Source organism: Macaca thibetana, chromosome 16 (assembly GCF_024542745.1).
Source record: "Macaca thibetana thibetana isolate TM-01 chromosome 16, ASM2454274v1, whole genome shotgun sequence".
Taxonomy (NCBI): Eukaryota; Metazoa; Chordata; class Mammalia; order Primates; family Cercopithecidae; genus Macaca; species Macaca thibetana.
This window is the reverse complement of record NC_065593.1, coordinates 75,895,364-75,909,566: the sequence shown is the minus strand read 5'-3', so window position 1 is coordinate 75,909,566 and position 14,203 is coordinate 75,895,364. Positions and strand designations below refer to the sequence as shown.

At 46.1% G+C, this 14,203-nt stretch overlaps 1 protein-coding gene across 4 annotated transcripts in view; it reads left to right on the top strand.

The window, feature by feature from the left end:
- Positions 1 to 14,203, top strand: part of MAP3K3 (mitogen-activated protein kinase kinase kinase 3) — a 77,542-nt gene that overhangs the window by 49,011 nt on the left and 14,328 nt on the right. For all 4 annotated transcript variants that reach the window (XM_050764956.1, XM_050764954.1, XM_050764957.1 and 1 more), the window contains one exon: positions 13,715 to 13,848. In XM_050764956.1, the coding sequence (XP_050620913.1) occupies positions 13,715 to 13,848 (134 nt within the window). The remainder of the gene's footprint in view (positions 1 to 13,714; positions 13,849 to 14,203) is intronic.

The following is a 14,203-nucleotide window of genomic DNA, read 5'->3' as shown; positions in this document are numbered from 1 at the left end:
GAGGGAGAGCTAGTACCCTAGCAAGGAGAGCCTAGCCAGAGCATCTCTGGCCCTGGAATCTGGGTGCCTCAGAGCCTGGGAAGCTCTGCCAGTTTGGCCTCTTTTCCATAGTCCTTGTGGAGATTGAGGGGATGGAGGCGGGCAGCATGGTCCCTTGTAATCAGTAAGGATTGATGGGGCAGTAACTGGGTCTCCTGCCCCCAAGCAAGAACCTATGATATGTGCATGGAGGCAGGGGCTAAATACTCAGCCACTGGACCCTTCCTCCATGTTATTGGGAGCTATATATAGAAATTATTTTCCTGGCTGAGAATGCTGAGGAACGAGATTTCTGTGAAGTAGTTCCTGTTTATCTGGAAAATGGGCAACACAGCCTCTTAGCATACCTAGATCCTTCCTTCATTCAGCAAAGCATTAAGTACCAGCCATTGGGCTGAGATGAATGCTGCAGCGAAGCATGTGGAAGAGCAAGGGTGGCTGGAGCAGATTCAGCCTGGGAGAGAAGGGCTTTCACAGAACAGGCAACACCAGAGCTGACACTCCAAGGAACATTTACTGAACATCAAGTAGAGATAGATATCTCAGGCATAGTAAGGAGCACCTGCCAGGCTGATCACAAAAGAACTTGGTGGGTTCCAAGAACCCCAGGGACTTTGGAGTGTGTGTGGGGTAAGGTAGATGTGGCAAGAGAATGGATGGAACCTGTGAGCCTTTCCATAGAGCCAAGAAATGGGAGAGATGATTTCTAACTGGAATGATCTGGAATATGCATTCTGAGGGGAGCTGTCCCAGCTGGACCTTGAAAGATTATGGAGGATTTCCATAGGAGACAACGGGAGAAAGGGCTTTTAAACTACGTCTGTGGAGAGCTCACTATACTTCAGGTCCAGGCTGGCTGATACATTTGGAGGAGGAGTAGAGAAGGCCAAGAAAAAGGATGCCTGGGTGTTTTCTAAGGGACTCTCAACTGCACTTAGGCTTTTTTGGTAGGCAGTGGGAAGCCACTGAAAATGTTTGCCCCTGATACCCATCACCATTATAATATTTATCATGTTGTCTTTTTTTTCTTCGAGACAGTCTCACTCTGTCACCCAGGCTGGAGTGCCTTGATGCCATCTTGGCTCACTGCAACCCCTGCTTCATGTGCTCAAGCAGTTCTTCTGCCTCAGCCTATTACAGGTGTGCACCATCATTCCCAGCTAATTTTTGTGTTTTTAGTAGAGATGGGATTTCGCCATGTTTACCAGGCTGGTCTCAGACTCCTGACCTCAGATGATTGCCTGCCTTGGCCTCCAAAGTGCTGGGATTACAGGCGTGAGCCACCACGCCCCAACTATCATGTTGTCTTATCTCTCTTCCATCATTCTACATTTTTGTTCATTCATTCAAAAGATAATTACTGGCTGGGTATGGTGGCTCATGCCTGTGATCCCAGCACTTTGGGAGGCTGAGATGGGTGGATTGCTTGAGCCTCAGGAGTTTGAGACTAGCTTGGGCAACATGGCAAAACCCCTTCTCTACAAAAAATACAAAAATTAGCCAACTGTGGTGGTGCGTGTTTGTAGTCCCAGGTACTTGGGTAGCTGAGGTGGGAGGATCACTTGAGCCTGGGAGGCAGAGGTTTCAGTGAGCCATGAATGTGCCATTGTACTCCAGCCTGGGCAACAGAGCGAGACCCTGTCTCCAAAAAAAAGTAATTACCAGAATATCTACTATGTGCCAGAAATATGGGAAGCAAAAAAGACACAGGCCCTGTCCCTGTGGCCTTTGCAATCCATGGAAAGACTGACATTTACTTGTTATGATGCCATTAATGTATAATTACAAACTGTGACTGAAAGGTGTGTGGTGCTGCAAGTGGGCTATAACTAAGAAATGGGCTGGGTATGGTGGCTCACGCCTATAACCCCAGCACTTGGGGAGGCCAAGGTAGGTGGATTGCTTGAGGCCAGGAGTTTGAGACCAGCCTGGCCAACACAGTAAAACCCTGTCACTACTAAAAATGCAAAAATTAGCTGGGCATGGTGGTGAGTGCCTCTACTCCTAGCTACTCAGGGGACTGAGGCAGGAGGATCACTTGAGCCTGGGAGATCGAGGCTGCAGTGAGTGGAGATTGCACACTGTACTCCAGCCTGGGTGACAGAGTGAGTGAAACTCTGTCTTAAAAAAAAAAAAAAAGAAAAAAAGAAAAGAAAGAAAGAAATGGTGGACTATAACTAAGGGATGGGACCTGATCCTGATCTTGGGGCCAGGAATGCCTTAGGCATGAATGAGATTTGGGAGTTAGGCAAAAGGGATGCAAGGGAAGAGCGTTCCAGACAGGGGATGTTACAAGAGCAGAGGCCTGATGGCAAGAGGAAGTGTGGTATGTCTGAGAAATGGAAAGAAGTCTGGATAGCTGGAGAGCTGGGAGCAAGGGGAAGGGGAGAGCAGGATGAAGCTGGGGAGGGAGGCAGAGCCTTGTGGACCCTGATTAAGATTCTGATCATTGCATGGAAAGCAGTGAAAAGCTACTTTAGGGTTCTTAAGTGAAGAGGAGTGGGTGGTGTTACATGTTCATATTTGTATTTTGAAAAGATTGATCTGGCTGCAGTGTGGATAACAGATTGGACGGGGCAAGAATGAATACCAGGGAACTGCATTAGGCTAATGCAGTGGTCCAGGTAGAGAAAACTGGGGCTTGGAGTAGGCTGGTGAAGTAGAGAGAGGGAAGGAACAGGTGAACTTTTAGAGGTAAAACCGACAGAACATGGCGTTTTGTTTTGGTGGTTCTCAAAGTGTGTTCTGGGAATCCTGGGGAGTCCCTTGGGTCCTTTGACCCTGTGAGTTCAAAATTATTTTCTTTTTCTTTCTTTTTTTTTTTTTTTGAGACCGTCTTGCTCTGTCACCAGGCTGAAGTGCAGTGGCACAATCTCAGCTCACTGCAACCTTCACCTCCCAGGTTCAAGCGATTCTTTTGCCTCAGCCTCCCAAGTAGCTGGGACTACAGGCATGCACCACCATGCCCAGCTAATTTTTGTATTTTTAGTAGAGATGGGGTTTCACCACATTGGCCAGGATGGTCTTGACCTCTTGACCTCATGATGCACATGCTTCAGCCTCCGAAAGTGCTGGGATTACGGGCATGAGCCACCAAGCCTGGCCCTCAAAATTATTTTCATAATCATGCTGAGACATGACAGTTATCTCACAAGTGTACAGTGGAGTTTTCCAGAGGTCATGTGCCTGAGGTGATGTCATCACTGTACTGGCTTAAGGGCATGTGTGCTTGTATATGATTGTATTCTTAACATTTATTTTTTCCTCCACTGGTTTCTCCTGAGAAAATGTTTTTAAAGTTTCTGAGTTTTAATTTCAAATACAGTAAATATCAGTTGATACATCTCACATAAATAAAAGTGAAGTGCCCTCAGTTTTAAGGTGCAAAGGGGTTCTAAGACCAAAAGGCTTAAGAATTACTATAGTATTGGATTGAATTTGCAGGTGTTTTCAGGAGGCTAAGGTGGGAGGATAGCTTGATTCCAGGAGTTTGAGCTCAGCCTAGGCAACATAGTGAGACCCAATCTCATTTAAAAAAAAAATGAGGCGGGGTGTGGTGGCTCACGTCTGTAATCCCAGCACTTTGGGAGGCCGAGATGAGTGGATCACCTGAGGTTAGGACTTTGAAACCAGCCTGGCCAACATGGTGAAACCCCCTCTCTACGAAAAATACAAAAATTAGCTGGGCGTGGTGGCATGCGCCTGTAATCCCATCTACTAGGGAGGCTGAGGCAGGAGAATTGTTTGAACCCGGGAGGCAGAGGTTGCAGTGAGCTGAGATGGTACCACTGCACTCCAGCCTGGGCAACAAGAGCAAAACTCCATCTCAAAAAAAAAAAAGAGAAAGGAAGGAAGAAAAATAATTTGCAGATATTGAGAGAGAGGGAGGTAAATTACTGCTTTGTGGAGATGAATAAATGGCATCGCCTTTCACTAAGACAGGAATATTGAAAGAGAGTGTGGTTCCAGGTGATGGGAAGAGGCAGACTTAATGTTTTAGACATGTTGGTATTGAAGTGCCTCTGATATAGCCAACAGGAGATATCAGAGAGGCAGTTAGATATATGGGTCTCTAGCTCAGAGGGGAGAAAATCAGGGCTAGTGAAAAAATATTGGAAATTGTTATGTTGAAACCATGGGCCCAGGGGAGAGTGCCTAAGCAGAGACTATAGAATGAGAAGAAAAGAGGGTCCATGATTGAGCCTTCGGAACCCAACACTTAGTGGCCAGTTAGAAGAGGATGAGTCTGTGAAGGACAAAGAAAAGGAGTAACCAGAGAAGTAGGAAAGCAAATTAGGAGTGTGGGGAGAAGGCCTTACACAGAACCAGCCAGGTTGGTAAGGACAGACCAAGGGTAAGAGACAGAAACCTGTTCTTTTCATTCACAAATGTCTGAGTGCTTGCTGTGTGCTGGTACAGATAAGACTTTCTGGAAGGGAAACCGAGACAGGAGTCAAGGTCTAGCATGAGAGACTTGGAAAAGTCCTAGCAGTAGAAGTGGGGTCAAAGAAGTCCTTGGTTAGTAAGCCTTAGCAATTCAGCCTTCCACCGGGTTCCTCTGCTGCCTCCTTCCCATCATCATTTACATACATGTGAATATTTAGTGATTGTGCAGCAAGCGGGCTACTCAGTTCACACTGCAGCATTTGCATTAATGGGGAAGCGCAGGGTAGCCCAGTCAAATTCCAGACTTGTTTATTTATTTGAAATTCTTCCTTATTTTGGATTGAAAATCAGCTTTCTCTCACTTTACCTACTGATTCTAGTACTGCTCTCTTGAGCAGCAAATAAACACAGATAAAATCTTTCATATGACAGTTTTTCAAATATGTGAAGCCAGGTATCATGTTTACCATTTGTTTTTTCCATCATAATATGCACACCTTGAATTCCAGGTTTTTTTCAGGCCATTTAGTCTGTTAAACTAGTTCATGCTAAACAAACAAAACAGAAACAAACAAAAAAACCCCCTACTAAGTAATGAGTTAATCCAAAAGAGTTAATCTCCCTGTGGGGAGATCACCAGGCAAGCAGGTGGAATTTCCCTACCTGAAGATATCCTCTCTCATACCTTGGCCTATGGAAATTCTACCTACCTTTGAAGCTCAAGCAATATTTTTCCTTGATACATTGGGTAGTGCCCTTAAGCCATGTAACCAAGCCTCAACTAAAGGACTTGTCGGCAGGGTGCAGTGGCTCATGTCTATAATCCCAACACTGGGAGGCCAAGGCGGGCAAATCACCTGAGAACGGGAGTTCGAGACCAGCCTATGCAACATGGTGAAACCCTGTCTTTACTAAAAGTACAAAAATTAGCCAGGTATGATGGCAGGCGCCTGTAATTCCAGCTACTTGGGCCACTGAGGCAGGAGAATTGCTTGAACCTAGGAGGCAGAGGTTGCAGTGAGCCAAGATCGTGCCACTGCACTCTAGCCTGGATAGACTCTTGCTCTGTCTCAAAAAAAATAAATAAATAAAAATTATCCAGGTGTGGTTGTGCGCATCTGTAATCCCAGCTACTTGGGAGGCTGAGGTGGGACAATCACTTGAACCTGGGAGGTGGAAGTTCCAGTGAGCTGAGATTGTGCCACTGCGCTACAGCTTGGGCAACAGAGTGAGACTCCGTCTCAAAAAAAAAAGGACTTGTTCCTGCTGCATTCTGACTCCTGTATGGTCTAAGTTCATCTTGTTAAGTGCCTTTGCCTCAGTTCTCACTCTGTCTTTGTCCTTATCTTGCCACTTGGTCCCATAGTGAGGCAAGCCATACTCCAACCCCTGAGTGGAGGCAATCATGTTTTTTAGGAGTTTGGTAGTGAAATGGTGGGCCTGCCAGTTGCGGTGGTGCATGCCTGTAATCCCAGCACTTTGGGAGGCCAAGGTGGGTGGACTGCTTGAGCCCAGGGGTTCGAAACCAGCCTAGGCAACATGGCAGAACCCCATCTCTCTGTCACCCAGGCTGGAGTGCAGTGGTGCCATCATGGCTCACTGCAGCCTCAACCTCCAGTCCTCTTGCCTCAGCCTCTCAAATAGCTGGGACCACAGGCGCTTGCCACCACACCTGGCTAATTTTTTTGTAGAGATGAGTTCTCATTATGTTGCCCAGCCTGGTCTCGAATTCCTGGTCTCAAGCGATCCTCCTACCTCAGCCTCCCAAAGTGCCGAGATTATAGGTATGAGCCATCATGCCCAGCCCAGGATGTTTTTAGGCTAGAGATATGAGGAAGTGTATGAAGGGAGGGATAAAGACAGCTGAAAAGAAGGGGTTAAAGGTGATGAAGAGGAGACCCTGGGGGAGCTGACTCCTGCTCAAGGAGATGAATCAAGGAGATGAATCAAGTCCAGGTAGACGGTTTATAATGCTTTCGCAAGGAAGAGAGGAGCCCTCTGCCTCTGAGAGACGAGGAGGGAAAATTCAGGCAGAGGACAAGAAAGAATGTTGAAAGGATGAGGGTGGCTTATAGCGACAACTGGGCAGTAAAAAGAGAGCAGTGCGCAGGACCAGCTTCCAGTCCTAGTACAGATTTGAAAGGGTAGAAACCAGGACTGCAGGGGTAGTGACCATACACTTGAAAACAAAATGGTTAGCTTCTTTCATCTCCAAAGGTTTTTTTCCCTCCTTGCTATAAGTTCTATGATGCTAGATGAGATCAGAAACTTTGATGGTGGTAGCGGCTCCAAAATAAAATGGGCATTTTGAAAGTTGAAACAGAAGATGTTCTTAAGGTCTTATGGAAATTCTACCCACTACTGTGTTCTACAGAGTGTGGTCCACTGTGAGCATATGGGTGAATATTAGTTAAGATTTTCTATTGAGAAAGAAAAAAAGATTTGATTACTCTCCCCATCTCATCTGTCCCTGAAGAGAGAGGAGTTTACAAAATAGTTGGTGGCCAAAAAAGCTATCTCTTTATACTTGCAATGACCTGCACATTAACATTGACCCAAAGCCCGAGAACTCCCTGCAGAGACAACTTCCTGACTGCATCAGCTTCCTGATTAGGGTTCTTCTGTGAGAAGGGCTAGAATCTGAAAGCCTGTCATTCAGCTTTAAGTCAGAGTACAAAGCAAAAGAACCTACCATATCCTAGAGTGAGAGTTTATCTTTGACTCTGCTTCTTTGGGTTAAGGAGGCTGGTAGAGAGCTAGCGTGCACTGGGAGGAATGAGGATAGCTGGCAGCTTAAACCCGGCTCTTCTCCTTCTGTGTAAAATGCCTTCATGGGAAGCTGTGGGCCTCTCAACAGTGGAACTGCTACTGTGCTCCTTTGCTTCAGTTGGTGCTGAGATGGGCCTGTTGGCATAGATGGCCCAGTGAGGCTAGAGCAAGTTCAGGCTGGAATACCAGGGAAGGGTGTTCCAAGAAAGCCTGTGACCCCTGCCTAGGCAGCCTTCTGAGACCTACAGAATGAGCTGTTTTGCATAGCACTGTGCTTTTTGCTGTCTGGCTCATTGCTATCACTGCTGGTAAGTATGTAACCTTTAGTGAGTTTATGGTCCAGTATCCTATCCTGTTCAGCTCCCTGTCTCAGTTGCTCTCAACTGCTGTTGTGTATCTCATTGGCTCCCAGTTTCTGAAATGAAGATTAAAAACAAAACTGAAAATGCCCTGGAGCAGTTCTGCCAACTCCTGGTTTTTCCATTTGGTTCCTCTGATAGCCATTGGTTTGGGGAGACTTCCCTTTCCTGCTCCAGCCTGTGGGCCTGTGCACAATAGCCCCTGGCACATAGCCCATCAGATAACAAGACTGGCTCTCTGCAGGCGCAGTGTGGATTGGAAAAAGTGAAAGTCTCTGGCTGGAAATAAAAGCTCAGAAAACCTTTGCTATTTTTCCCCCCAGGCCCTCCTGGGTCTGTAGTGCTGGCCTCATGTGAGCTAGTCCCATTCCACCTCATAAAACCAGGGGACAGTTCAGTGCAACTGATGAAGGAGGGTACAGGTGTCAGGGGGACCATGGATATTTTATCCCAGGGAAGTCTCACCCCAGACACTCCATGTAACAGATTCAGGGCATTTCATCCTGTCTGGGCATAGTTTGGACCAGTATCTGAGGTTTCATAAATAAGAAGTTTTTCTCTCCAATCAATCCCTTACAAGAGACATTTTTATTTGTTCTAGTTAAAATGTATAATACAGCTCCAGAGTGTATTGGTCAGAGTTCAGTTGCGCAGAGGAGAACCCACTGTAGCTAGTTTCAGGAAGAAGAGATTCCATAAGCCAGAGGTGCACATTGTGGATTATGGAATCAATGAGGGAAGAAAGAGAAGCAGGCTCTAGGTTAAGACACACCACAGAGCATCCTCCCTCTTCTATAATCAGGAAGCCACCGGTCCAGAAGTCCAGTGCCCCTCAGCTCTGGTCCACACCTGTCTGTCAGCATCAGCAAAGCTGGAAACCAGGTGTGGGGCCTCTGCTAACACTGTGGCAGAAAAACCAAAGACTTCTGTGACTGTGCTCAGGAATAGCAGGAAGCTTGTTAATCTCACAAAAGTGCATGTGATTGGCTGAACCTAAAGAAAGTCTTAGAAATACAGCTTTTAGCCAATTAGCTTCTGAATTACAGGAAGGCACACTAGAAGGGTGGAATCCATCTTGCACCTACCCCATATATCTGCCACATAGAGTGAAGGGTACAAATGGGGTTCTGCAGAGTTCCTGCCGTGAGATAGGGTTATGTAGATATATACCTGTGCCAGCACATTTATAACTTCCAAAAGAAATTATGAGGTAGATAGTTCTCCCTGTTTTTGCAGTTGAGGAAAATTGAGGTGAGAGCTTAGATCATTAGCTAATGAGTGGCAAAGCCTGATCTGAACCCACGTATATCTAATTTCAAAGCTTAGTCTCTTCTCCATGTGCCTTGCTTACCTCCTTAGAGTTGCTTCTGCTGCTGACAAATGTTGCTGACATGTGGACTGAATTGCCACGGAACTTGTGGACTACCAAGATGTCATCCAAAGCTAAAAGTAGGAAGCAGGCAGTAGGCTAATTTTTATAAGCAAAGGGTTAAATAGTGCTCTCTCTGTGTTTTGTGGCATGATAGGGCTTAGGAAAACCATCCTTTTTTCATAGTTGTGCTGGAATTTTGTGTTACAGTAGCAAGGGAAGCAGCCAGGTACATGGGTGTGTGAGGTCTGGGTCACTGGAAAGTGGAGTAGTTTCCTTGGTCCAGAGTTCCCCTAAACCTCCATCTTGTCTTTGCCTCCAAGCCCTCTGTTGGCTAAGCGGCATTTTATATCCCTGGCCTCTGACTCCCAAATGATCATGGAGAAAACAACCCTGAATTTGAGCTACATGAAACATGGCACTGTGGAGGTGGCTCACACCTGTAATCCTAGCACTTTGGGAGGCTGAGGCAGGAGGATCCCTTGAGCCCAGGAGTTTGGGGCTACAGTGAGCTATGAACATGCCACTGCACTCCAAAGAAAGAAAGAAACATGGCACTGTGCTTTCCCTGTGCTGTCCCCACGTTAGCCTCCCTCCCATGCCTGGCAGTCTGTCATATTTCCTTGTGAATGGGATCTCCATCCTCCATAGGGATTACTCATGGGGAACAGATAGCCTGGCCAGGTCAAGGAGAAGTTTTATCTTGTGCCACTATGTTGAGCAGCATACCTACCCTTTTTGGAAATAAATTATGGTCCCCAAATTGCCTTCACTGAACTGTGTGAGAGTCACAAAGCCTGTTTTCTCTCTTCAGCCCCACCATTAAGTCACTTTATGGCTTTGGGGCTTGGGTTTCCCTCTGCACAATGTGGATGATGATAATGCACCACCACTGCAGGGTTAGTAGTAAGGGTTAAATGAGAGGTGACAACATTTTTTAAGAAAAAAAATATTGCCTTGGCTGATTTTATTGCTCTGTTAATTCATGGTACAATATCCCTAAATTTACACTCAGAGTAACTTTAGTTTCTGTTAGGGCTTAGAAAATAGGACAAATTGGCCGGGCGCGGTGGCTCAAGCCTGTAATCCCAGCACTTTGGGAGGCCGAGACGGGCGGATCACGAGGTCGGGAGATCGAGACCATCCTGGCGAACACGGTGAAACCCCGTCTCTACTAAAAAAAAATACAAAAAACTAGCCGGGCGAGGTGGCGGGCGCCTGTAGTCCCAGCTACTCGGGAGGCTGAGGCAGGAGAATGGCGGGAACCCGGGAGGCGGAGCTTGCAGTGAGCTGAGATCCGGCCACTGCACTCCAGCCTGGGAGACAGAGCGAGACTCCGTCTCAAAAAAAAAAAAAAAAAAAAAAAAAAAAAAAAAAAAAAAAGAAAATAGGACAAATTATCTTCCATGGGCTGTTTGAGACCATTTCAAAGGCATGGCTCAGATACCACTTTATCTCAGAATTGGTGGCCTCTACCCTGTGAGTGAGATGTTGAGACAGGAAATCCAGCAAAATTCTATGCCTGTTTTCAGAGCAATTTTGTTTCTGGCCTCTGCTCTGGAGTCAGGTGGGGAAACCAGATTACTGAGGACTCCATGTTAGCTTTCCTGCCAGAGAGACATCCTTGGAGGGAGGCTGGGGTGATGTGTCCAAGAGGAGATTGGAAGTATTCTCCAATACCAATTCAGTAGCGAATTCATCAAAAGGTATTCAGCACAACCACATGAACCATATGTTCTGAACAACTGACTTAATGTAGAAGAATTAGAGTCAGTAGCTCATGCCTGTAATTTTAGAACTTTGGGAGGCTGAGGCAGGCAGATACCTGAGGACAGGAGTTCGAGACCAGCCTGGCCAACATGGTGAAACCCTGTCTCTACTAAAAATACAAAAATTAGCTGGGTATGGTGACGGCCGCCTGTAATCCCAGCTACCTGGGAGGCTGAGGCAGGAGAATTGCTTGAACCCAGGAGGTGGAAGTTGCCTTGAGCCAACATTGTACTACTGCACTCCAGCCTGGGCAACACAGCAAGACTCCATCTCAAAAAAAAGAGTCAGTGTCAGTTTCTTGAAGGTCATTGAAAAACAATAGTTCAAGCTTCTTAGAAAATATATTTCAAAGAGCAACCCTCTGGCCAGGTATGGGAGCTCATGCCTTTAATCCCAGCACTTTGGGAGGCCACGGCTTGAGACCAGCCTAGGCAGCATAGCAAGACCCCATCCCTAAAAGGGCGTGCACACACACACACACAGAGCAAGACTCCCCGCCATTCTTTTTTTCCCCATTAAGTATTTTTCTTCCTTCTGAGGGTCTTTGAAATAGTGGTAGTCTCTCTGGTTCAGGGAGTTTGTTGAACTCCTGTCTGTCAGGCCCACCCTCTTTTCCAGGATGTTCTAAGACCCTGGACTGGGCTCTTGAGCACCCTCTGCTGTAGATGCTTAGTCCCTGGTACGCTACCTCTACTTCCAGGCACAGGCTGAGTGCTTCTGGCTCCACATGAGCTTTTGTTTTGTTTTATCTTTGAGACAGGGTCTCGCTCCATCACCCATGCTGGAGTGCAGTGGTCCAAACACGGCTCACTGCAGCCTCAACCTCCCAGGCTCAAGCAGTCCTCCTGCCTCAGTCTTCCAAGTAGCTGGGTTCACAAGTGTGTGCTTGGCTAATTTTAAAAATATTTTTTGTAGAGATGGGGTCTCACCATGTTGCCCAGGCTGGTCTCAAACTCCTGGCCTCAAGCATTTCTCCTGCTTCTCAAAGTGTCGGGATAATAGGTGTGAGCGCCTGCAGCTGGTCACACATGAGCTTTTGAGCGATAGGAAATATATATATATACATAAATGTATAAACATGTATACACACACACACGTAAAACTAAAACTGAGTATCTCAGATTTTCCATCTAAAATTGTCTGGACTAGGGATCTATCATCAAGAAAGGAGGGAAGCCAGGCATGGTGGCACCTGCCTGTAGCTGAACGGGGAGAATTGCCTGAGCCCAGGAGCTCAAGACTAGCCCAGGCAACATAGTGAGACCCTGTCTCTGAAAACAAAACAAAACAAAACAATAAAACAGAATAGAATGAGTCAGGTACTTCCCAAGGTCTCCAACTACCAAACTTGGTCTCTCTTGCTTCCTTAGCCATTTCCACAGAGCATCTTGCCTGCAGTTCCATTTCAGAAAACCTAGTGCTATATAGCCCCTGAACTAGACTGGAGAAACTGGCCAGCAAGGAAGGTAGCCTGCATTGTTGAGGGATGGTACTTCTGCTTTTCCTGGTGTCTGGGAATTGCTGGGTCGTGGGAGAGAGGTAAGGGGTGGTAGATAAGGGAGTGGAGGGCTCTTGTGTCTCTGGTTTTCTAAACAACAGGATAAATTTGTTCCCTTCAGAACAGGAAAAGGGTTCAGGATAAGAGTCCTATGTTTAAGTTTTGAAGCTACGAGAAATATTTGTGTGGGTATTGGTAAAGCTTTTTTAAAATCTTCTGAAAATGGACTCTTCTGGTTTGTCTGGTGAGCTTAGGAAGGAAAAAAGATGCTTCATTTTTGTCTCCTCTGATCATGGAAAGCAACACAGCCAGTCAGAAAAAGCTCTTGGGCTAGGAGGAGGGAGGACCTGATTTCTTGGACTCAAACTCCCTTATGGCAGAAAAGCATTGCTCAATGACTTACATAGTATGTCTCTGCACACCTCTGTCATTCACTAACATTAGGATGATAAACCATTTCATCTAACAAGCTGATGTGGTGAAAATACCTGTAAATTGGTTTTATAGTCTCTTACCTGTAAAACATAAATAATTGTTTTTGGGTGTTCTGGGTTTTTTTTTTTTTTGAAGATTTAAGTTCCTTGAGTCTCCATTTCCTGCTCTGTTAAGTAAAGCAAATGCTTAGCTTTCAGGATTGTTGAAAGGATTAAGTGAAGTAACAAATGTTATAAAAATACCTTGTGGAATGCTTGCCACTTAACATGCACTCAAAAAATATTTGCCAAACCTCTGTTGTAGGGATGTTGAAAATCAAATGAGGTTAATTACTGTGAATGTGTAACAAAAAGTAAAGCACCACATAAATGCAAGATAATATCATTACTCAGACCAGCCTGAGCAACATAGCGAGACCCTGTCTCAGTTAAAAAAAAAAAAAAAAACGGTGATATCATTACTCATAAACAGGAAGTGTGGGAGTGGGTAGGAATGGAGAAGGCTGCCTTTTGATCCTGGCCAGACCATAAGGGGGGTCTTTTTACCTGATACAGGTAGAGAACAAATAAGGGGAGACACTGGCTGGGGGAACAGGGCAGCAGAGAGAAATGCACAGGTATATTCAGTTACCTTTCCCTGGTCCCCACTCTCAAAATATTGCTGGGACCCAAAACTAAAGAGGACTAAGCTGATGCATTGAGCGGATGGGAGGAAATGATGTTAGTGCTCTAGAGGAAGAGAGATGGTGACATTATGAAGGAGTAATTATATATAAGAATTTTTTAAAAAGCTAGTCTGATTGCCAGCTAAAATTGGTCTCATAGGGGTTATTCTGGTTTCTGTTTTGTGCCAAGGTTTTTTTGGTCGGATATGCCGTAGTGCCTGCTCCATCTCTGGAGTTTGTTTCCTATTAGGAAGGGACTTTGTTTGCCTGAGGGAGCTGGCACATGCTGGATGTTGGTGCCATAACCTATCGGAGTCACATTCCTGACCTCTAGGGCCTAGTGTCTCTGAGTTGGCCCCATGCCTGCTCCTCTTGGGCCACACGCCCTGGGCTCTATTGTTGAAAGCCTCCTTTATGTGCTCTAGGCTCCCAGAACCCTGGCCGAAGCTCACCTCCCCCTGGCTATGTTCCTGAGCGGCAGCAGCACATTGCCCGGCAGGGGTCCTACACCAGCATCAACAGTGAGGGGGAGTTCATCCCAGAGACCAGCGAGCAGTGCGTGAGTATAGGGGGGCTGGGATATGCCCATGGCCTGTATCAGCAGACCAGGGTCATAACAAGGGGCTCTCAGTAGTCACAGTGCAGAACTGAGGGACATGAACCACATTTGAAAGCTCTTTTATAAACTAGGCCTGCCCAAATATGGATTGTCCCTTTTTAAGGGCCAAATAACAATTTCTGCCAAAGATGGGATCTAAAGGATCTAAACTACGTAGTCTGTTTGCTGTTGGGTGAGCATTTAACAGATTTTCCTTCATCGTGGTCCTCTCATTGTTCCTACAGGCAGGCACCACCATGCCCAGCTCATTTCAGTAGTGTTTTAACATATGACTGGTTCTAAAGTGACAGGTTAT